At 43.7% G+C, this 24,242-nt stretch overlaps 1 protein-coding gene across 1 annotated transcript; it reads left to right on the forward strand.

Moving 5' to 3' along the window:
* Positions 1-9,418: 9,418 nt before the first annotated feature.
* Positions 9,419-10,768, forward strand: RNASE6 (ribonuclease A family member 6). Its single transcript, XM_070406239.1, has 2 exons — positions 9,419-9,634; positions 9,996-10,768. The coding sequence occupies exon 2, from the start codon at positions 10,000-10,002 to the stop codon at positions 10,462-10,464; it is 465 nt and encodes a 154-aa protein (XP_070262340.1). The 5' UTR covers positions 9,419-9,634; positions 9,996-9,999; the 3' UTR covers positions 10,465-10,768.
* Positions 10,769-24,242: the final 13,474 nt, after the last annotated feature.

Below are 24,242 nucleotides of genomic sequence, written 5' to 3' on the forward strand. Positions count from 1 at the left end.
ACCTTTTAGGAAAAAAAAAAAAATTTGTGAAAATTTGACAAAACAAAGGGGTTTGGTCCATAGGTAGTAAATGGTAAAAATAAGGGTTAGTTAGGCAATCTGGTGCTTTCTCTGGGCTGATTAAGAGTCTGTCTTCAATAAAAGAATTTATTTCCTGCCTTTAGGCTGAAAAGGGAGGTTCAGGAGCTTTTTCAGCATTTACTGATTCTTAATTGGCTTTAGCACAAAGTAATGTTTATATCAAAGAGCCATATTTGGGGGTGACATATTCTGGTTTCCTTCAGCATAAACGTAAAATCTCTCCATTTATTTCCACCTATTTTGATTTCTTCTATCAAAGTTTTATAGCTTTCCTCATAGTGATCTTGTACATATTTTGTTAGATTTATACCTAAGTATTTCATTTTTCTTTAGTGCTAACGTAAATATTTGTGGTTTTTTTAAATTTCAAATTCCAATTGTTCATTGTTGATATATAAGAAAGCAATTGATTTTCATATATTAACCTTGTCTCCTGCAACTTTGTTATAAATAGACAACATTTTTACCTTGTAAGTAATCAAAGTCATTAAAAGCATTATGATCCCTAACCAGTTTGGCTCAGTGGATACAGCATTAGCCTGAGGACTGAAGGGTCTGAAGGGTCTCAGAGCGTGTGCGTGGGGCAATCAATTGATGTGTCTCTCTTGTGTCAATATTCCTCTCTCTCTCTCTCCCTTCCATTCTCTCTAAAAACAAATAGAAAAATATCCTTGTGTGAGTATTAACAACAACAATAAAAAAGTATTAGGCAAGAGTATTCCACTATTATTTTAGGCTGAAGAGACTAATCTTCAAGTAATATGTAGAATACATTGTGTGGATGAAAGGGGACACATGTTAACCTGGCAAGCTAAGGGAAGGGCTGCATGGCAGTCTTGCAAACTCTAAGACCTAAAGTAACCACAAGGATGGTCTGAAATTAAACTTTAACTAAAAGCAATTATGGTTGGTAGTCACTTCCTAGGCCAATATCTTCCCTGACAAGGTCAACCTTTACCTTAACTCAGTGGTTCTCAACCTTCCTAATGCTGTGACCCTTTAATACAGTTCCTCATGTTGTGGTGACCCCCAATTTCATTGTTACAAATTGAACATAATTAAAGCATAGTGATTAATCAGAAAAACAATATGTAATTATATATGTGTTTTCTGATGGTCTTAGGCGACCCCTGTGAAAGGGTCGTTCGACCCCCAAAGGGGTCGCGACCCACAGGTTGAGAACCGCTGCCTTAACTGAACCTATCTGTCTCTTCGCATCTATGATAACACATCATTGAATGTCAAGGTAACTTGTAACTTCCCTTTTCTCTGGACCCCTCAAGGCACAACCAAATGCCCTGGGTACCAGGACAGATGCTGTTGCAGAATTTACCAGGCAGCTGAAAAACATACAACAGGTACTCAGAAAATTCAGGAAAAACCCTTTATTTGTAGAAGTACTAGTATGGTGACTCAGGGGAGCCCATTTCCAAAGCCTGAGTGATTAATATGGACAAAGCTTTCTCTTTATGCCTTAGTTTCTTTGTTCCCCAAAAATGAATCAAGCTTCTGGACTTTTCACAGGCTTTGCAGTCCCCCATGAGTTGGGATGGGGGAAGTGAGATTACACTCAGAGGCTAGTCCTCTCTGGCATCAGAGCTGCCAACCCCTCTGGAGGTTGTATATGGATCATGGTTTATGGCGTCTGTAAAATGGGAGTATTCCAGGAAACAGGTTCTGCAAGGCAGGACAGACATCACAGATAAGAATGGAGTTAATTATCGGCTAGCAAGAGTGTGCATCACAATGCAGGTTACTGGCACAGATTCAGATAGCTAGCCCCCCCCAAAAAAAATGTTTTATTTTTCCCTTTCATTCCCCCCTCTTGATCATCAAGCTGATATTCAGCCTTGGAGATTCAATAGAAGACTCAAAGCTAGGGAGTAGGGTGTTCAGCAGCTCAAGTCTTTTTCATCATCATCACCCAAGGGATTGTAGTGGCAGTCCAGAGATCTGGTCTGGAGTAACATCTGGGACTTCAGGTCTTACCGATTCTATCTCTATTAGCTGTTCTAAAACCTGCTGTCTTTCTTAGAGGAAGGGAGAGGGAGTTTACACAGGTGTCTTCATTTCTGGCTTCAGAGCACTTAGAGTGGTGAGAAGCACATCTCAGGGTCCCATCTATTTCTCCTCCAGTTGGCCCATTGTCCTTGCTCTGCTCATGTCTGTCTAACTGCCTAGCACATCCCCTCAAGGATCTTGGCTCTGAATTCTTTCAGGGAAAGTGGAGGTCAGTGGGCTCCTCTTAACTGCTTCAGTGCTAAGGAGGAATGAAGTTTTCTCTCAGAGCCAAGAAATCCTTGCTCTCTGTCAGAGGGACTATGAGGCCTGGGCACAGAAGGAGGTGGGCTTGTGACCTGGTGGAGACAAACTGTATTATAAAATTTAGTATTATTGAGCAATTAGAACAGCAAGAATTACAACAACTGGTCTGGTGGAAGGGAAAAGAAAACATTTCATAGCCAAAACCGGTTTGGCTCAGTGGATAGAGCGTCGGCCTGCGGACTGAAAGGTCCCGGGTTCGATTCCGGTCAAGGGCATGTACCTGGGTTGCGGGCACATCCCCCGTGGGAGATGTGCAGGAGGCAGCTGGTCGATGTTTCTCTCCCATCGATGTTTCTAACTATCTACCTCTCTCCCTTTCTCTCTGTAAAAAATCAATAAAATATATTAAAAAAAAAAAAAAGAAAACATTTCATTTCTCATAATTTCTTACTGAAATAGAATATTTCTCCTTAAAATTACCCTTATTTATATTAAAGAGCCAAATTAAGACCAATTTATCTATTGCATTAAGTTTAGTTTCAGTTTGGCCTGATGGTTTGTATAAACACAACAAGAATGGTAACTGACCGCCTTTGCCGGAATTTCATGTTTGAGTCTCAATGTGCCCCTTAGGGAAGAGAAGCCAAGCCATCCAGCTGCCATCAGGTCTTCCTGCTATATCTGCTGGGTTAAGTGAATTCCTCACCAAAATCTGTACCTGCAGTGGCTCCATCTGGGCTCACGCCCTAAGCTTCAGGACCCACCTCAGCAGCCCTCCTACTCGTCACAAGCTAGAGGGTGTGGGGGTTTGGCAGGGATGCAGAGGCACCCTCGCTGCTCCCCTTCCACTCTGACCAACTGCCAGCGATGGCAGAGTATGGGCCTGATGCTCCAGCGCCATACATTGTCAGGGCCACCAAGCAAGATACCAGGCTTTCTCCATGGCACTCTTATTGACTTCAAGTCTTCAGAGTCCAGACATGACTCTTTAAAACATGACACTCCAGTCAAAGTTTTCAGTCAATAAAACCACCATTGGAAACAAGTCTTATTGAATTTATGCAAAGAAATGAATTGCCATGATTTATTCATTAAGAATTGCCAAATTTCAGAGAGGTCATATAGGGAGAAAAATACACTAACTTGCTTTAAGATCTTCTGATTTTCCCTGCCAGTTCTTTCTATGGACTCTTCAGAAGATGTAATATTTTTCCAAATGCATTATAACAAAACAGTAACTGTCTCCAAATGACAAGGAGAAATTTTAAATGACATGGTTATGGATTTCATTATAATGCAGATGTCATGGAATGTTGTTCTTTCTGTAAAGCCCAACATTCTATAATATTATAACTAATAACCATTAGTTATAACTTTATTTGACAAAAGTACCTATGTACCTTCAGTATAAAATTTTCCTTCGTGAGAGAGAAAACAAACATTCGAGGCATTTCAGAGCCTATAAAGACAATTTTAGATCAAGAGAAAGTTTTTTAAAATTGAAACTCTTGAAGGATTGTCAAACTTAATTTTACCAAAAGATTATATATCAAAGTGTATTAGATACAAACATAAGCTAGCATACTTCAGTTCCCATTATTAAAAGATGGCCTTTTTATTTATTTATTAAATACTTGATTAATATAATCATTTTACTAGAAAAAAACTAACCAAAATAAGGCTTATTTTCTAACTTCATTTGTCCTTGACTGGAGCGTCATGTTTTAAAGAGTCATGTCTGGACTCTGAAGACTTGAAGTCAATAGAGTGCCATGGAGAAAGCCATACAGCAAATGACAGTACTTGGATTTCTACTATCAGTCTCCCTGAGTACATTGACATAAGCTATTTACCCACTGCTTAGGGAGGCAAAATGCAAATCATTTACTCTTAAGTGTCCTTGGTTTAGGGAAGATAGGATTTTCTAGATGGCTGTAAACTGCTGCTTTACTATCTCAGTTTCCCTGTTCTGCTTGTTTTGGTTTACTGTCCTGTGACATTTATTCAATTTTCTTTTACCATTTCTCCCTACAAACTTTCTATAACTTTCACCGACATTCTTACAACTTTCAGAAACATTCTTACAACGTTCAGAAATAACCAGCTTTACAAACCACCTTCTTTCTCCTTCAAAATGCATTTCCATGCCTTATGTTTTCTCTATTGCACCAAAGCCATACTTTCCTTCCAATTAGTTAGAATTCTTTTTTTTTCTTTTTTTTAATATATTTTATTGATTTTTTACAGAGAGGAAGGGAGAGAGATAGAGAGTTAGAAACATCGATGAGAGAGAAACATCGATCAGCTGCCTCCTGCACATCTCCTACTGGGGATGTGCCCGCAACCCAGGTACATGCCCTTGACCGGAATTGAACCTGGGACCTTTCAGTCTGCAGGCCGACGCTCTATCCACTGAGCCAAACCGGTTTTGGCTAGTTAGAATTCTTAACCTTAATTTTTAGGTGACATGTAAGTGATTAACATTCCTCAGATTAGCAATACATTTATATTTTAAGAGAGATTTCAAATAAAATACAAGACATTCATTAACAGATTCAACTTCATTCTCTAGATTCTCCAGAGGAGGCAAACTCAGCTTAGTTAATGTTTCAGTATTCTATTATTTCAAATATTTAGATGTTTATCATTTAACCCAGCAATGCTCTAAAGCCTTTAAGTTATCAAAGACTTTGGAAAATTATGTATAGGCCTAGAAGGCTGAAGAAAAGGGCAGGAGGGAAAGGGAGCAGGCCCCACAGCCTGTTCCCAGACCTCAAGCTGCTTGGATTCAAAACTGCCACATTTTTCCTTAGAGATAACATGCTAAGATCCTGAGCCACTTGTTCTACAGTTGTGAGCATTATGTTAGTTTTCTGTTTCTGCCTTTCTTATCTTTATGTACATAGACCTTCTGAGCCTTTTATAACAGCTCTTCTGCACTTCTATCCCTCCAGTTCTCTAACTTTGCTGTTTTCTTGAGATCTCAGGCCAACTATTGATGACAAAATGTAATTTTTAATATTTCTTGGCCCAACAGGTCCTCGTTGTCTGGTCCAGAGTACTTTCTTATTTGATCTTTTAGTCTTGAAACATTCAGAAGGCCCTTCTTCTTTGCCTTGCTGAATATTGAAGGCTTTATTTAGGTTCTGAGACCGGGGAACTGATTCCCTAATACCGTTAATTATTAGTTTCCTGAGAGATCTCTCATGTGTCTCCTATGGGTCTTGTTGTTAAGGTCCCACTGGGGCTCCCAGGTTTGGAAATTTTACATCTGCTGGAAAGACACCAGGGCCAGCCAGGTGCTCCCTTTCCCAGATAGCCATAGCCAACCTTCAAATCATTCCCCCTTCTTTTCCTGAGAATAGTATTCCCATGATAGACATTAACTCAGATCTGTGTATACACTTGTGGGCCCAAAGTTGGGTCTAGCTGGTCAGCTAAGTCAGGTGGGTTGTCCAGCAGAGGTTTTAACTTTTTTCCCACTGCTCCAACTCCTTTCGCAACCTGGAAAAGCTAGTTTGTGGAAGCACAGCTGCCTCAGAGCCAGTTGGAAGAGAAGGAGGCTGGGATTGTAAATTGCCATCTTGGCTGTTCCCTCAGATTGTCCCCTGGTCAAAAGGGAGGGGACATTTCTGTCTGCCCTTGTTCTCTTTAGGCTTCTCTACTTTTACACAGAGAAGGATGACTGGCCCCTTCCTCCAACAGAGAGCATAGTCATTCTCCTCTTGAGTGATTGGACTTGTATTATTAGCATATTTATCAATTATTACTGAAAAGCTTTATCATAAATCCTTCCTTTTAGTTACATCTATTTATTATAACTTAGCAACTTTGAGATTTCTAAAGCCAATTATTACCAATTTTGTAACAGGGATAACTCAATGTGAAAGTACCACTTTATTTTATTTTCCTTTATAAAAACAGGAGTGCCCCTGCTTCACAGCTGGAGGGTACTTCTACAGATCTGTTCCTCCCAGTGTTATGGGGGAGAACATAACATTGGGGACTAGTTATAGTTATGGGAAATATAACTATGCTGTTAACCATGATTGCCCTTTCTGTTCAAATAAAGGACGTACAAATCTGGCTGGGAGTCATATGCTCCCAGGATCAATCCATCCTCATTCAAGAACTGGCCATTATCATGGAAGCATCAACCTTGTTGCCCATCCCAGCCTACAGAGTTTACTTCCCTATATAATTTTTGACCCTATACATATTCACAAACCAGGGAAGAGAAAACTAAAGTCCCTAAAAGATAGAAAGCCAAAGTTATATTATAGACACACAGACACCTCACTAAGTAAGAGTTTCTGGTGGCCAACATTCTGAGAGGGAGAGCAGGCAGGGTCCTCAAGATAAAAAATTCTTGGCAGCTAATAGAACTTTCCTGTAGTCTCTGTCACATGTTTAGCCTCAGCACACCTAACTGGATTTCCCCAAAGTGGGACTTGCCCCACCTTTAAACAACAAAGAGACACAAAACATCAACAAACACTCTTATGAAGGTGTGCGCAACACACGAAAAGCTTACACCACAGAGCAATGTCTTCTGTCTCTGGTTCAGGAACGGCCCCTCCCCAGAATGTCAGCATTCTCCCCAATGGACTATTTGGGGAGAATGTATTTCCCAGGCCTGGAATTTCTGTTTCCCATCCTCGGCCATAAGCTGGGGTCCCCTTTTTTCATGGAGAGGCATCTGCATTGCAGGCAATGGTCTGGGCCCTTCTTAAAATTCTTTAGCATACATTCTAAGACAGCAGGTTTAGAGGAACTACTGCCCATGTTTGAAGTTAAACTGTGTAATCCCTCCCAGTTAACAGAGACAGGACAACCACAAGGTAACTTTCACTTCATGCAGACTCTCACACTCACATTCACACACCAGTCAGTCTGAGTTTCAACTTCCACCCATGGAAAGTCCCTGAACTGAGGCAAATATTTTGCATAGGCAGTGATCGGTCGCATCTTCTGCGCCTAAAGGCAGGACTGAACTCAGACTGGGTCCCCGGGGAAACTTACTGATCAGACGTCTGGTCCCGGAAAGGCTTTCCTGTCTTCCTTGGAGTCCACTGGAGCCCACAGCGGGTGGCCCGATCCAACTGAGTACGGGGAAGACTGGGACTCAGTCAATCGCTGATGGCGCCATTCCCTTCATTGTGGGGGCTCGGCGGAGAGGGCCCACTCACCTACTCTCATGCAGCAGTACCTCAAAAGGGCAACTCGGCTGCATGTTTCTTGGTCAGGGAACCAAATTATGTTGCAGAATTTACCAGGCAGCTGAAAAACAACAACAGGTACTCAGAAAATTCAGGAAAAACCCTTTATTTGTAGCTGTACTAGTACAGTGACTCAGGGCAGTTTGTTTCCAAAACCTGAGTGATGAATATGGATGAAGCTTTTCCTTTATACCCTTAGTTTTTGTCCCCCAAATATGTATCAGGCTTCTGGACTTTTCACAGGCTTTGCAGCCCCCCATGAGTTGGGATGGGGGAAGTGAGATTACACTCAAAGGCTTGGCCTGTCTGGCACCAGTGCTGCCAACCTCCTCCAGGGGTTGTATATGGTTCATGGTTTATGGCGTCTGTAAAATGGGAGTATTCCAGGAAACAGGTTCTGCAAGGCAGGACAGACATCACAGATAAGAAAGGAGTTAATTATCGGCTAGCAAGAGTGTGCATCAGAATGCAGGTTACTGGCACAGATTCAGATAGCTAGCCCCAACAAATGTCTTACGTTCCCTTTCAATATCTCAAATTCCTTCATTGTTGTTGTTGTCATGTTAATTGTTGACTGCTAACCACCTAAGTAATGTGTCTATCATTTCACTTTTTATCCAATCCCAGAGGTTTCTCCCCGACCCCTCTACTTTGCTTTCTCCGCCTCCTTAATCTATCATCAATGGATTTCATGTAACCCACTTACATCTCCTCCTTTAATGTAAAGTATAAAATAAGGTGAAAAAACTCCATTCCCTGGAGCATTATCCCAATCCATTGAGGTTCTGCTTCCCAGCAATTGTCGACAGTTTGGCTCAAATAAACTCACGAAAACTCTTTACAGATTTTAATGTTTTTACATTAACAGTTGGAAGGAATAGAGACTAGAGGTAGGGAGACCATGTAGGATGAGACAATGAGATTCTGAATAAGGGAACTGCAGCACCAATGGGAATATAAGAATGGATTCAATAACCAAATATCCAAAATTTCCCTTCTTCTTCATGTGTATGGGTCTCTTCACACGGAGTTTCCTTCTGGGGATGCCCTTACCATCCTCTTCATCTCACTTCTGAGAATCAAAACTCAGCTCAAGTGTTGTGCCCTCCAATGATCCCTCCTCTCTACTGTCTCCTCACACTTCCCTGTCCTTTCCTCTATCAGATCTGTCAGTGATGTTTATATTTATTAATATATAATGTATTTTTCTGTTCACCAGTCTCTTTTATTAGAACACCAGTCTCTTTTATTAGAAGAGATTCGTGCAATAAGCCTTCCCTTCTCCTGGCTGCCGGCACTGGTTTTCCTCCGGCACCAGGGACCCAGGCCTTCGATCCGGCTGGAGCTGCGTTCCATCCTCCATCTTCGAGGCCCCAGCCGGAGCCGCCTTCCGTCTTCCGTCTTCGCAGCTCCGGCTCACCTTCAGTCTTCGCTCCGCCACTTGGAACCTATGTATGCAAATTAACCGCCATTTTTGTTGATGGTTAATTTGCATATCATGCTGATTAGCCAATAGAAGGTGTGGTGAAGGTACGGTCAATTACCCTGTTTGTCTATTATTAGGTAGGATGAAATCTGAGTAGCTCGGTATCTGTTCTAATAATTGTCCACATAAATGAATAATTTATTCAAGTCTGTTGTTGGGACTTATAACATTATCAAGTATGTGGCAGCTATTATATCAGATTTACTCTTAAGAAACTGAAATCATAGAACTTCAAAAAACTGAAGCTTCAAATCAAGAAGGAAGCCAAAAACCCACATCAGGAAGTGATCAGTTCCTCAAACTGAGTTTTGAGTCACACTGTTTCTTTAAGTAAGCTTACTCTTCTTGTGCCTCTAATGATATTGATACGATTTTAAACAGTGAGTTTGAAGGTCTAAGTATCTCATCCAAATTGCACACAAAAAGATTATCTTCCAAGCCTTTCTCTTTCTTAAGGGCTCTGAACTTTTCCCTTGAGAAGGTAGGCAGCTCTGGAATGCCTGGGGAAGAAACAGCCTACAAAAGCCTCTGAGCCGGGAACTACTGCTTCTGTTTCCAGAGGGAGCACCAAGGTGGAAAGCTGGTAAGAGAAGCCTCAGGGCTGGGGAGACTAAGACAGTGAAGATGGCTGGGAGGTCCAAGTCAAATAGATAGAGGATAAATGTTTCAGGAGGAAAGAGACAAGGTTTCTTACAAGGGGGCCATCAAATCCATGAGTATAGGACAAAAAGAAGAATCAGGTCTGGCCAATAAGAGGAAAGGTCTTCTTCATATTCCTCCTCAGGCTCATCACAGAATTGTAAGACTCAGGTGAGAAAGAAGATGGTTAGAAGAAAAAAGAATAATGAAATCTTAAAAATTACAATAAAAATCTAAATGGTTATAAATAATAATTTTGCTCTTATTGCTTATACTACTACTGTTTCTTCCCTCTTCCTACACAGAAAGATGGTGCTAGATCTCTTTAAATGCTTTCCTCCCCTCCTATTGCTGCTGGGACTATGGGGACCAGTATATCCACTTTATGCTTTTCCTAAGAATCTCACCAAGGCTCAGTGGTTTGAAATTCAGCATATACAACCAAGCCCTCTCCAATGCAACAAGGCAATGCATGGTGTCAATAATTATACTCAGCACTGTAAGCGTCAAAACACCTTTCTGCATGACTCCTTCCAGAATGTGGCTGCTGCCTGTGAGTTGCCCAAGATTGTCTGCAAGAATGGCCGGAACAATTGCCACCAGAGTTCAAAGCCTGTTAACCTCACTAACTGCAATCTCACTGCAGGGAAGTATCCTAACTGCAGCTACAAAGATTCTGCCGAGTACAAGTTCTTCATTATTGCCTGTGACCCCCCTCAGAAGAGAGACCCTCCCTATCATTTGATTCCTGTACACTTAGATAAGCTTGTTTAAAGTTTTTATCATTTTGCCTCTCACTTGGTTCAGATTCCCTTCTGCCTTTCCTTATGTTGATTCCCTGGTTCCCGTAGAAGAAAAAAGGAAGATATTGGAAGAATTAAAGTGTCAAGGACACCAGACCAGAGTTGGGACATAAAGAAATTAGGATTCTTTCCTGCTTTTCTGCCTGTTTCAAAGAAAAGCAATAAGGAAGAGGGCAAAGAAGTGTCCAGACCTCCATTTTTTTAACCTGGGAACTTCTGCCAAGCTTTGTTATACTGTATTAACAACAATAAAACCACTTTCTGCTGCATTCCAATGAGTGAGTATGAGTGAGAACCCTTTTGTTACCAGAAGAGGACTGACACCAAGGCGGGTCTGTCCCAGCACCCTTTGGAAATAGAAACTTCTGTGGTATCACGGGAAAAGAATTTCAGGACACTCATGTAGGAGGAGTTTAGCAATAGTGGCAAGATTTATTTATTTATTTATTTTTATCTTTATTGTTGAAAGTATTATAGATGTCCCACTTGTTTGTTTGTGTCCCATTGACCCCCTCCACCCCCGTACCCACCCTTCCAATGCCTTCACTACTCTATTGTCTGTGTCCATGGGCTATGCATATCTATCCTATCTAATAATAGACAAGCATGGTAATTAACCATACCTCCGCTATGCTTCCCATTGGCTAATCAGCATGATATGCAAATTAACTGCCAACAAAGATGGCAGCCTGCAGCCATGCAGCTGAAGGGAACAGGAGGCTTGCTTGCTCCAATGATGGAGGAAGCCAGGTTCCCCACCTGCCTCGGCCTGCTCTAAGCTACACTCTAAGCAACAAAGTTGCAATTATAGAAGCTAAACAAGCTCCAGATACATGCTTTCAGCCAACTTTGGCCTCAGAGCTTAGAGCGGCGGTGATGGCAACAATGTTTCAATTATAGAAGCTAAACAAACCCAGATACCTGCTTTCAGCCAGCCATGCCTCAGAGCTGGAGCCGGCTCTCAGCTCCAGTGACAGCTATAGAAGGTAAATAAATCCCATAATAAAAAGAAAAAAGAAAAAAAGGAGAGGCTGGGAGCTTCAGTCCCCCACCAGCCTGAAAAAGGCCCTCAGGCCCTCACTCAGACTGGCCAGGCACCCCCGTGGGAACCCCCGCCCTGAAGGGGGTGTGACCAGCTGCAAACAGCCATCAGCCTGTCATCCAGGCTGGCCAGGCACCCCAGTGGGACCCCCACCCTGATCCGGATCACCCTTCAGGGCAAACCAGCTGGCGCCGCCCCCCCATGCACCAGGCCTCTATCCTATATAGTAAAAAGGTAATATGCAAACTGACCCTAACAGCAGAAAGACTGGGAATGACTGGTCACTATGACACACACTGACCACCAGAGGGAAGACGCTCAATGCAGGAGCTGCCCTCTGGTGGTCAATGCACTCTCACAGGGGGGTACTCTGCTCAACCACAAGCCAGGTGTTATGCCCAGATTTCAAGACCCCCCCATAGGACACCACCAGGGAGCGCCGAGTTCGATGCAAAAGCATAGTCTTTATTCAAGCTCAGCTTGGTCCCTCTGCCTCCATTACTGGATGCGAGAGACTCGGAGTTTTATAGGGCTTGGGGTCGGGGGGCGGGGAGGGCAGTGAGGGCTATACTCAGACCACTGATTTGGCCGATTCCTGTTGGTTGAGTGAGGGCCGGGGGCTAATGACACAAGGGCAGGGTGCAGCTAGGGTCTGGTTACACAAAGACAGGGGGTGGCTAGCATACTGTTGGCCTTGGTTTGTCTTCCCTTGCTTTCCCATTGGTTGAGATAAGGGCAGGTTGAGTAACTGATACATTCTATGGCTTTTTCTTGGAAGAGGGGTTAGGGACACAGCTATCAGTCCCATTCTGTCCTTTCACAGGCTGATGGCTGCCAGTACAGCAGTGGTGGTGGGAGCCCCTCCTACCTCCTCAGCAGTGCTAAGGTCTGCTCCCTGCTGGCAAGTGGGCATCCCCCAAGGGCTGCCGGGCTGCCAGAGGGATGTCTGATTGCCATCTTAGGCCCAATCCCCCAGGGAGCAGGCCGAAGCCAGCAAGTGGTCATCCCCCAAGGGGTCCCAGACTGCCAGAGGGCACAGGCCTGGCTGAGGGACCCCTCGCCCCGAGTGCACAAATTTTTGTGCACCAGGCCTCTAGTATCTACACTAATAAAAGAGAAACATGGTAATTAGCGTACAACTGCTACCCTTCCCATTGGCTAATCAGCATATCCTTATGCAAATTAACTGTCAGCCAAGATGGAGGCTGGCAGCCATGCACTGAAGCGAGCAGGGAGGCTTGTTTGCTCCAGTGACGGCGGGCTCCAATGTTCCTCGCACTTGGCGGCCTCTCAGCTGCAACTCTAAGCAACTATGTACTATGTTGCAAATAAGAAGCTAAACAAAACCCCAGAAACTGGCTTTCATTCAGCCGGGCTTAAGCCAGCCGGACCACAACATTGTATTGGTGTTTTCAGCAGCGAGGCCTCAGAGCTAAAGCTGGCCCAGAATAAAAAAAAGAAAAAAGAAAAAAAGGAGCTGTTGGGAGCTTCAGTCACCTGCTTCCGGAAAACAGCCCTCAGCCCCTCACCCAGACTGGCCAGGCACCCCAGTGGGGACCCTCACCCTGATCCAGGACACCCTTCAGGGCAAACCAGCCAGCACCTACCCATGCACCAGGCCTCTATCCTATATAGTAAAAGGGTAATATGCCTCCCAGCACCGGGATCATCAGAGCAGCAAGGCTCCCGGCACCGGGATCAGCGTGACGGGGGCAGCGCCCAAACCCCCTGATCAGCCCTGCTCTGTGCCTGATAGGGGGGAGCTCCCCAATCCCCTGATTGCCCTGCAGCTCTGTGTGTGACAAGGTGTGGCACCCCAACCCCCCCACCACGGGCCCTGCTCTGTGTGTGATAGGGTAGAGCCATAACCTCCCGGCCCTGCCCCGAGTGTGACAGTGGTGGCGCCCCAACCCACTGATCGGCCCTGCTCTGTGAGTGATAGAGGGTGGCGCCCCAACTCCCCTCCACTGGCCTTGCTCTGTGTGTGACAGGGTAGAGCCATAACCTCCCCATTGGCCTTGCCCTGAGTGTGACAGGGTGCAGCGCCCCAACCCCGTGATCCGCCCTGCTCTTTGTGTGACAGGGGGCAGTGCCCCAACTCCCCAGTCGGCCCTGCTCTGAGCCTGACCAGGGGCTGCACCTAGGGATTGGGCCTGCCCTCTGCCACCCGGGAGCAGGCCTAAGCCAGCAGGTCGTTACCTCCTGAGGGGTCCCAGACTGCAAGAGGGCACAGGCCGGGCTGGGCGACCCCCCCCCCCCCCCGGCCCCGAGTGCACAAATTTTTGTGCACCGGGCCTCTAGTATATATATAAAAGCCTAATATGCAAAGTGTCCCCTCGGGAGTTCGACAGTCTGGGAGCTCAATCACTCACTCTGACATGTGCTGACCACCAGGGGGTGGTGTGGAATGAAAAAAGGCCCTGACCAGAAGCCAGCAGCTGGGGAAGGGAGGCGCTGACCAATCGGCGGCTGACAGCCGCTAGGGACCCTACCCATGCACAAATTTCGTGTATGGGGCCTCTAGTATGCATATAAGCTCCCAGGTTAATCACTCCCCAACCTTCACCTTCCCTCTAAAATTCATCAGCCTGTTCCATGCTCTATGTCTCTTGGATCCATTTTGTTCATCAGTATATTTTGTTCATTAAATCAATGGCAAGATTTATTAGAGCGACAAGTGATAATAAGCTTTCAGAGAGGCAGAGAGAGCAGACAGGCTATAGGATAGCTGCGTGGACTCAGAAAAGGAAGTTACAGAGGCAAGAGGAGAGTCCTCTGCTCTGTTTGCTGCTCCCCAGATTGCAAGTCTTGCCAGGACCCTTTGAGTTAGGAGAAAAGAAGGCAAAATTTTGGGCCCAAGAGAAGGAAGGGCAGGGGCAGGCTCCAAGAAGGACACACACTGTGCTCTTTGCCTAGTTTCCATATATTCTCTTGGGTTCGGGAAAGCCCAATCTTTCTTTTGGACCACCCAACCCTTTCCTGGCTTTTCCAGGCTGTGTTTGTGTCTTCCCCTATCCACTTTTCTGGATTCTCTGGGGCCTGTGCCCTTCCTCAATCCGATCCTTTCCCCAGACTTTCCCAGCTAGTGCCCTTCCCTTGTATGGTCACCATTTTGGCTTCTACTGCACATGCCTCACAGTTCTGCTTCATCACTTGGCTTTTACTGGACATGCACCATGTAAAAGGAATTCCCCCTTGCTGTTTTCTCCCTCCCCTCTCCTCCCCCCTCCATTAATCCAGTAAAATTAAGCCAGTTACCCTTTGGAGTGACTGTAAAGCTATCTTTCCTGCCTGGTCAACTAGGTGGGGTGTTTTGCTGTTTTGGCAGAACAATGCTAATTACTCCCCAAGGTGACTGTTCCATTCATCCCTTCCTCTTTTGTTATTACCTAACTAACTGTATGCTCTAATACTTCACACCATTGTCAGCCTAGAGAGATCTTGGCTTGCATTTGCCAGTTTTCCAAGGAGAGCAATGTTAGCTCTAGGAATCAAGCACATCAAACTCAAAGGCTAACACGGGAAGAATAAACAAGGTTTAAGTTTATGTGGGCCACAAAAGAACAAAAGCTTCAATTTTCATAGAAATGTAGGTTTATTTCAATAGAGACATGCTAAATACAAAGGGCTGAAATAAATGAGTAATTGTTAACATAAAATAATAGAACATTTTAATAAAAATTAATATTTTTCTTGAACATTAACTTACCAGACACCAAATAACTGCACAAATAAGCTTAAAGCAAATAAACCTATTTTTCTTGTTCTCCAAAAGTGAAATATTTCCTGTTGTGCACACCAAACAGGTCAGTCCAAGACTAATGACCTGGCAATCAGCTGCTAAAATATTTGCTGCTAGTATTAGTGGAGAGAAATGGTGCGCCTGCAAGTAAGGCGCATAAGGGAAATGAATGTAACATGATGATAGCAATGAGTCATTACTGAACGTTGTAGTTCGTTATTAATAATTATGTATAACAGTATATTGTAAAAAAAAAAAAAAAAAAAACCTCATCTGAGTCTTATATAAAGACTCACAGCAATGTTTGTCTGGATGAGAATCATTACCTCCACAGCCTGTGAGGTCGGCTCAAAGAACAGGCTTATTGGGAGTCTGTGCCATGTTCTATCCTTATGCTATTTCCTTTTTATGACAGAATGACATAAAAGACATAGAGAAACAAAATAACCATTTCAGTGAGAAAAGGATCAATTAAAAAAATAATATTTAATTTAAAAACCCCAAGAGTCACTAGGCCCAAGAGTCTAGATCCACAAATATTTTCTCCTGCCAATCTAATTTAGAAGAGAGAGTTTCACCACTTCTAATTTCCACTGGACCCTGCAGACAAGAGATCAGAGAGGCTGACAGGCTAAAATGCTAACCACCTCTGCCAGCTGTGGTAAGACATCCATAATCTGTCAGCTGCAGAAGCAGTCCAGGAACCAGCAGTGTCCCAGCCAGTATTCTCCTAGCTGGCTCGCCAAATAGTGGGGGCGTAAAAAAAATATTAATACTCTTCCTCTCGCTTTCTAAGTTCTTCTAGCTGTACTAATAACCAAATAAACAGAGATAGATAACAGGAGAAAATCAAAGTTTAATGCATGTACATGGGGAATTCACATAGGCATAAAATGTTCAAAGACAGTGAAGTAACATTGTGAATGTATAGGATATCAGATTTCAGGAGTGAGAATGGGCGATCTATAGGTAGTGAGGAAGAACAGAACACACAGGGCAGAAAAATCCTTGTGAGGCGACTCAGAAACAGGGAGACACAGGGGTATCTGACTGACAGGTCCTTGTTTGAAGCCCTCTTGTTTACCACACTCAATGGAAATGAGTCCAAGTCCTCAGTCTGAATCTTTTGGGATGGGAAAGGAAAAGGGTCAAAGGCCCTTTCCAAGTCTTTTGTTTTGTAATAAACATCTTAAAATCAATATCCCAAAAAGGTAGCTAAATCCTTTTTTAACATCATGTTCTGCAAAATAGATGTTTTGTCAATTAAATGTTAACGAGAGAGGGTATTTGGCAAAACAACTATAATAGATAAAAGCTATAGAACTGTCAAGAGGATAGTAAGACCACCTTCCACCAAATTTGTGGCTTAAAACCAACAAAGACCAGCTTAATCCAACTGTCGTGGGAGAAATGAGTGGGTAAGATTTCCCTGACACTAGTGGGCATGGGGTGGCTCTTGCTACAACTTCAAAAAATGAATTTCCTGAGACTCCCATAGGAGGATGAGTTGTGTTTATTGGAATTATATGTCTCAGGTTGCAAAGTACCATGAAAGTACTTCACACAATCCTGAAAGAGGTGTAGCTGGTGGTCCAGCAGAGCCAAAAGCAGGGCCAGTGTTCAGAGCCTCTGTTCCATGTTGCAGCCAGGCACAGTTCAGGATCAAGGAGATTTAGTTGATTAATTTATTGTGTGGAGTCCACATGGCCATGAGACACATGGAGGAATGCAGGAGAACACACCCCGTGCAACAGGAGTACCAAGAAAGCAAGAGGACCAAGGGCCAAGGGACAAGAGAGAGGGATCCTTTGTCCAGGAGTTTAAATATTCAAGTTTCTCCCACTTACAGTGGCCATGCCTATTGTGGCCCCTGACTTGTTCCCAGGTGTTACTGACAGATAAGCACCTTCCATATCACTCAGACCTTACTGGGCATGTGTCCAAACAGCCTTTGTCAAGTCCCTTCCCCCATTGATCTATGGGGAACAGACTTGGAGAATTACAGCTATCTACCAAGGCTGTATAAAGGGCATGCCTATATAATCTAGTCTTCCCTTTACTCCCTTTCTGTTACATAATAACCAGATTATGTCAATGGTATCACAACTTGGTGACTAGTTTCACCAAACCATAAACCCTGCCCTCATTATGCAATCATTTTACTACATTAGCATGCTAAACAACACAACCTGAGCAGCCCTGATCAGTCATGGAAAGCCCATAAAAGAACACAAAATGTCTGACAGAGCTCCTCTGAGAAATCCCCATCCCTTTCCCCAAAAGATCCTGAATATACCCCCTCTTATTAAATACCCAATCCCTGATTTAATGAACCTCAATAAAGGAAGCAATTCTTCTAAAGAGGGCTGTTGTGTCTGTGGAGTACCCATTCTGTCTCATGGCTTCACCAATAAACTCACTTTCACTTTAAACTCTATGCTGGCTTGTGTTTGAATTCTTTCCTGTGTGAAGTCAAGCACCCAAGGTGAATCTCAGACTGTCAGGTCCTTGGACCCATAGCCTACATCAGTAACTAGAATATTTATGCAAGCATTATTTTACAGGCCCTCCAAGTGGCCCACGGACCATGGAAAACTTGTGGTTCCCCAGAATCGGCTACTACCAAGTGACTATGGATCATGGGACAACTGATCTCATCCCATTTCCAATTCCTACATCCACACCAAGGCCCCTATATAAGCCATCCACAAGAACCTCTCAGAGAGCTCACTTCCCTTTTCTGGTTGCTCCCTTGTGTACAAGCTGTCTGCAAAAAATACATGTGCCTGATCTTGTACAGAATCCAGTGCTTATTTCTATGATATGGAGACTCAAGAACCTGGCTTTTAAGATAGGTGTTAACGTAGAAAGCATATAAAGAATTTTGTGGTTTATTTGAACCAAACTATCGACATATGCTGGGAAGCAGAACCTCAACAGATTGAGATAATGCTCCAGAGAATGGCGGGTTACATCGGTATTTATACATTGCAATCAAAGGAAAGGGACGTAGATGGGTTACGTGAAATTCATTGATGATTGATTAAGGAGGTGGGATAAAGCAAAGCAGGGAAACCTCTGGGATAGAGTAAAAAGTGAAATGATGGACATATGTTTCTTTTATATAGATGAATACAGGATAGTTTAACATAATTAACAGTTGACAATCAACTTGACAACAATAACAATGAGGGAATGTCCTGGTGCCATTTGTTATGCCCTGAGAGGTCTGGGGGGAAAGGAAGTTATAAGTTACCCAGGCATCTCACACATATGTTATCTTAGAGGCAAAAAGGTAAATGGGCTCAGTAAAGATCTAAGTTGATCTTTGTCAGGGAAAATACTGGCCTAGGACATAACTACCCACCATAACCACTTTGTAGCTAAATATTTCATTTTCAGACCATCTTTTGTGGGTTTTTTAGGTCTCTGAGTTTGCAAGACTGCCACGCAGGCCTCCCCTGAGCTTGTCAGGGTAGCATGTGGCTCCTTTCATCCACATAGGTAACAGTAAATGAGGCCTTATTTGTTGTTAATTGTTCATTAAGATCAGTAAGGGAGTGAGAAAGAAGATAAGCTATAGGGCGCGGCTATAGGGTTAAGCCTCGGACTGACCTGTTGGCAAAGCCACAAACAAGTCCCAGCTTAGAGGGCACAGTCCCCTTAGCATAATTAGGCTTGACCTTATGACACTCCCTAGATCTTACCTGGGAAGCTAATGGGCTGAGGGAGAAGTAGCAAGTGCTGCCAAAACAAGTGAAACTCACAAGAACTTTGTAACTATGGTGACCACTACCTTGTTTACCTCTGACTATAAAATAAAGGCTCAGCTTGCTTCTGGATCTCTCTCTGTGGCCTCAGCCAGGCATAGGAAGATCCACCTAGACCAGTGATTCTCAACCTTCTGGCTCTTTAAATACAGTTCCTCATGTTGTGACCCAACCATAAAATTATTTTCATTGCTACTTCATAACTGTAATGTTGCTACTCTTTTTTTTAAAATATATTTTATTGATTTTTTACAGAGAGGAAGGGAGAGGGAGAGAGAGTTAGAAACATCAATGAGAGAGAAACATCGATTCAGCTGCTTCCTGCACACTCCTTACTAGGGAGGTGCCCGAAACCAAGGTACATGCCCTTGACTGGAATTGAACCTGGGGCCCTTCAGTCTGCAGGCCGATGCTCTATCCACTGAGCCAAACCGGTTAGGCAAATGTTGCTACTCTTATGAATCGTAATGTAAATATCTGATATGCAGGATGGTCTTAGGCGACCCCTGTGAAAGGGTCATTCAACTGCCAAACGGGTCGTGACCCACAGGTTAAGAACCGCTGACCTAGACCCAGCTTATTCTCCTTGTCTGTCATTTCTTCATCCATTCGCCACCCTCACTCAGGCTTGTGAACCCTTGACTGAGCTGGCTCGGCCCAATAAGAATTGGAGAGAGGAAGGTGAGAAAACACCTTTCCATCTACACTTACTGCAAACCACAAAGAAACACAAAGTACATGTGAACTCACTGAATGATTTGTCCCCCAGAAAGTGTCTCCTGGGAAACAGTGTTGAGATGCTTCCAGGCGTGCCACTGTCTAGTCTTCAAGAGGTACTCTTTCATTTTGTACCTGAAACAGTGAAATGCTTACTCTCTCTGATATCTTAATTTTAATCCGAATTTCTCCCATGGCCTTCCAGCTAATATCTCCCACTATAGATATGCTAAATAACTGGTGGAATTCTGCTTAAGGTTTGAGCTTTTATAAGAGCAGCCACTTGTCAGAAGGAGCCTTTTCCAAAGAGGTGGGGATATATATACAAAGTAATGACAGTTCATCAAAGATTTACAGGAGTCTCCAGACTAGACTCAGTTCAGCTGGGGTCAGGGGACAGATAGGAACAAAATAATTTAGAAATTTCTTGCTCTTTCTTGGACCCTGGTCATGCCTAACTACCTAATATCCTACCCACCTCCCCATCCTTCCCTTTCCTTGACATAAATAAACCTGAAATCTGCGTTCTCTTAACATGGAATTGTGGACGCTATAAGGCACCCCTCCCCCTCCATCTTCTTGAGCTGGATCTTCTTGGTCAATGAATATTTGCTTACTTCAAACTCTGATGTTTTAAATATTGTTCTTTTGTGTTTTTTTAAGCATTGGGCACACAAACCTTGTACAGGCAACAAAACTTCTAGGTAGGATCTCCATCATAAATGTGGAGAGCTATATCAAATCCAAAAAAAACAATATTAAAGTGCTTTCTACCATGAGTGAATAGATCCAGAGCCCCTAGTGATCCCACTTGCTCTGTGAGGCCTGAATCAGACTAAGAAGGCAAGCATGGGGTTTGGGAGCAGGCCTTCACTTCACAGAGAGAAAGCTCAACATGCAAATACTGATGAGGCAGCTCTTGGAAAGGAGTCTGATACGATGACCACTTACTGTTAATTGAAGGACTCATTTTAATTGTGGATTTAATACTAGACTGGGGGACAATTTTCTGATGGAACTGAAGGAAGAATTTACCACAGAGAGAGGCAGAACACAGTATGATTTTCTGCATATGTAATCAGTGGAGGACACCAGATGTTTCACCTTGATCCTTGACTTGGGCTAAGAAAAAAATTTAGAGCCAAGGAACTCCAGTACAAGCAAAAGTTTATTTAGGAAGTCACAGGAGTAGAAGAAATAATCCATGGAAGAAGTGAGCCAGCTAGACTGCACAGACTCAGGAAGCAAGTTACAAGAGGCAAACAAGGGCCCTTGGAGCTTAGGTGAAAGAAAGCAAAGATAATGCACCTGAGGGAAGAAAGAGGGAAAGAAAAGTTTGGGCATGCTCTAGAGCAGTGGTTCTCAACCTTGGCTGCACATTAGACTCACCTGGGAATCTTTTATATACATATATTTTATTGATTTTTTTTACAGAGTGGAAGGAAGAGGGATAGCGAATTAGAAACCTCAAAGATAGAGAAACCTCAATCAGCTGCCTCCCACACATCTCCTACTGGGGATGTGCCCACAACCAAGGTATATGCCCTTGACCGGAATCGAACCTGGGACCCTTCAGTCTGCAGGCCGATGCTCTGTCCACTGAGCCAAACCAGTTAGGGCTGGGAATCTTTTTAAAATCCTGATTTCTGGGCCTCATCCTCCGGAAATTCTGTTTCTTTGTTGCTAATGTTGTGGCCCCACCCCATAACTAAGAAACAGAATTTCTGGAGGATGAGGCCCAGAAATCAGGATTTCAAAAAGATTCCCAGGTGATTTTAATGTGCAGCCAAGGTTGAGAACCACTGCTCTAGAGAGAGAGTGTGCACCTGAGGGAAGAAAGGGATAGGGAGAAGTATAGGAGAGAGAGAGAGAGACAGAGAGACAGAGAGACAGAGAGACAGAGAGACAGAGAGAGAGAGAGAGAGACCTGGTCCTTCATCTTGAGGGCATCTATTTCCCAAAGGCATGGATTTTAGGAGAGATCTCAGGGAAGGATCTGGTTCCAAAGCCAGCCATGTCATTGCTTTATCTGGTTTTGCTGCTTTTCTGGGCCTGGAGCTGAAACACATCTGAGGCCTGGATGTTATCTCTAGTTTGAACAAAACTCTGTCTGTGGTCAACAGATCCAAGGCTTTGTTTTTAAGATTATTTGATTCGGGTCAGAACCTATTGTCCTGGGAGCTTAATACTTAAGGGAATGGTCATGCTAGGGCTTGCATGAGAGTTGTATGATGCTATTTTCTGGCCCCCTTGTACCTCCTCTAAGGGTGTCTCACACATGACTAGCAACATTCCAAGGAACGAAAGTTCAGGGGAGAATCTGAACTGCATGACCAGCGATATGAAAGGTCAAGGCATATAAACTGTATGACCAGTGATCTGCTAGGGGAGGAAAGGTCACCTTGGGGGTGAAGTCCCACCATACAATACTTGCTTACGAAGTTTCCCCCATTGCTAGGCACCCGGGACTGTCTATCCTGGTAACCTTCTGTATCTGGCCTGTAGTTTCTACTCTGGTCATATCTGTGTAACTGCCTACAATATCAGATACACTTAAAGCTGCAAGGGTAAGGAAGAGCTGGGACACTAATATGTGTTTATCTGTGTACTGAGAATGTAGAATTATTGAAGCTTGTTTGGTTTAAAGAATCTTCTGAAAATTAATATTATTCTTCATTGGACATGATTATCTCTGCCTTCAAGCAGATACCCATGTTAGTACCTCCATTTTAAGGTTAATCTGCCTGGGTTAGTCTTCTGGTAACAGAGTAGGCATCTAGACAGGCATGAGCAGAGCAGGAACCAAAGTCCTGAGTGGAAATTCCTGGGTGCCTAACAAGGAACAAAACTAGAGAAAACAAGTATTATAGGCTTGCATCATACTCCCAAGGTGACCTTTCCTCCCTAGCATGTCACTAGTCATGCAGTTTAGACCCTTTGACCTTTTATATCATTAATCATGCAATTTAGATCCCCTTTTTAAGAGGAACAAGGGGCCAGAGAATAGAATCATACAACTCCCGTACAAGCCCTTGCATGACCATTCTCTGAAGCATTAAACCCCCAGAAAAATGAGGTTCTGACCCGCATAAAATAATCTTATGAACAAAACCTTGGATCTGTTGACCACAGAGAGCGTTTTGGTCAGACTAGAGATAACAGCTAGGCCTCAGTTGAGTTTCAGCTCCAGGCCCAGAAAAGCAGCAAAACCAGATGAAGAAATGACATGGCTGAGTTTGGGACCAGATTTAATTACTAATGATCTCCTACCCTAGCACTAAACAGTCAGTAGAGATCACAACCCTGAATGGACACACTTTTGGAAGCTGATGCATATTCTATCGAGATCCATCCCTGAGAACTCCCCTAAAATCCCCACCTTTAGAAAACAAATAAAAGAAGAACCCAGCAGGTGCTCTCCCTCTCTTGAGTACACCCACACCTTTCTGCACCTTTTGTCCCCAGGCACACTCTCTCTAGCATGCCTGTGCCTTTCCCCATCTTCCCTCGGGTGCATTATCTTTGCTTTCTTTCTCCTAAACTCCAAAAGTCATTCTTTTGCCTCTGTAATTTGTTTCTTAAGTCAAGCAGTTCAGCAGGCTCACTTCTTCTAACTTTTGCTGTATTTGAGTTCTTGGCTCTGAATTCTTTCTTAGCCAAACCAGATGTAATCACTAATGATGCCCTACCTCCTAGCACTAATCAATCAGTAGAGATCACAACCCTGAAAGGATTGGGGTGTAATTCTGCCATGTTAATCAGAAGGGACTAGATCAGTGATGGTGAACCTTTTGAGCTTGGTGTGTCAGCATTTTAAAAAACCCTAACTTAACTCTGATGCCATGTCACACATAGAAATTTTTTTATATTTGCAACCATAGTAAAACAAAGATTTATATTTTTGATATTTATTTTATATATTTAAATTCCATTTAACAAAAATCAACCAAAAAATGAGTTCGTGTCATAGGTTCGCCATAAGTGGGCTAGATAGTACTCCTTTTTTTGTGGGGTAGCAATAAGTCTCCCCACAGAACAGAGACCTCTGATTTATCGCCTGATGACTGTTTCTCTTGTTGTGCCTGACCCCACCAGGACAGGACTCCACCTTCTCCCAGTCTCCACCTATTCAGACCACTTTCTTTCCCATTGGCACCCTGGCTGTGCAAGTCTGAACCTGGACCATCTGTTGTCACCTAGCACTTTATTCCACAGATGGAGGTCCCAGTGGTCTCATGACCCAGGTGAAAGATTACATGAGTGGAGCCATATTAAAATAGAGCCTAAGGGAGAAACCAAGATGGCAGCATAGGTAAACACCTGAAATTGCTGACTCGCACAACCACTTCAAAAATACAACTAAAAGGAGTGCAACTCTAGTCAGGGCCACCGGAACAAGCGCCTGGGAACAGCCTCAGCGCCAAGGGCTACAACTCCCGGCATGCCGTGAAGCGATGGCCGAGGTGCGGGGGCGGAGC

Source organism: Myotis yumanensis, unplaced genomic scaffold (genome assembly GCF_028538775.1).
Source record: "Myotis yumanensis isolate MYYU_CA2020_CCGP unplaced genomic scaffold, mMyoYum1.0.hap1 SCAF_1, whole genome shotgun sequence".
NCBI lineage: Eukaryota > Metazoa > Chordata > Mammalia > Chiroptera > Vespertilionidae > Myotis > Myotis yumanensis.

What these genes read in the sequence shown, in the direction of transcription:
- RNASE6 (XM_070406239.1), top strand. Translation starts at nt 10,000, where the DNA reads ATGGTGCTAGATCTCTTTAAATGCTTTCCTCCCCTCCTATTGCTGCTG.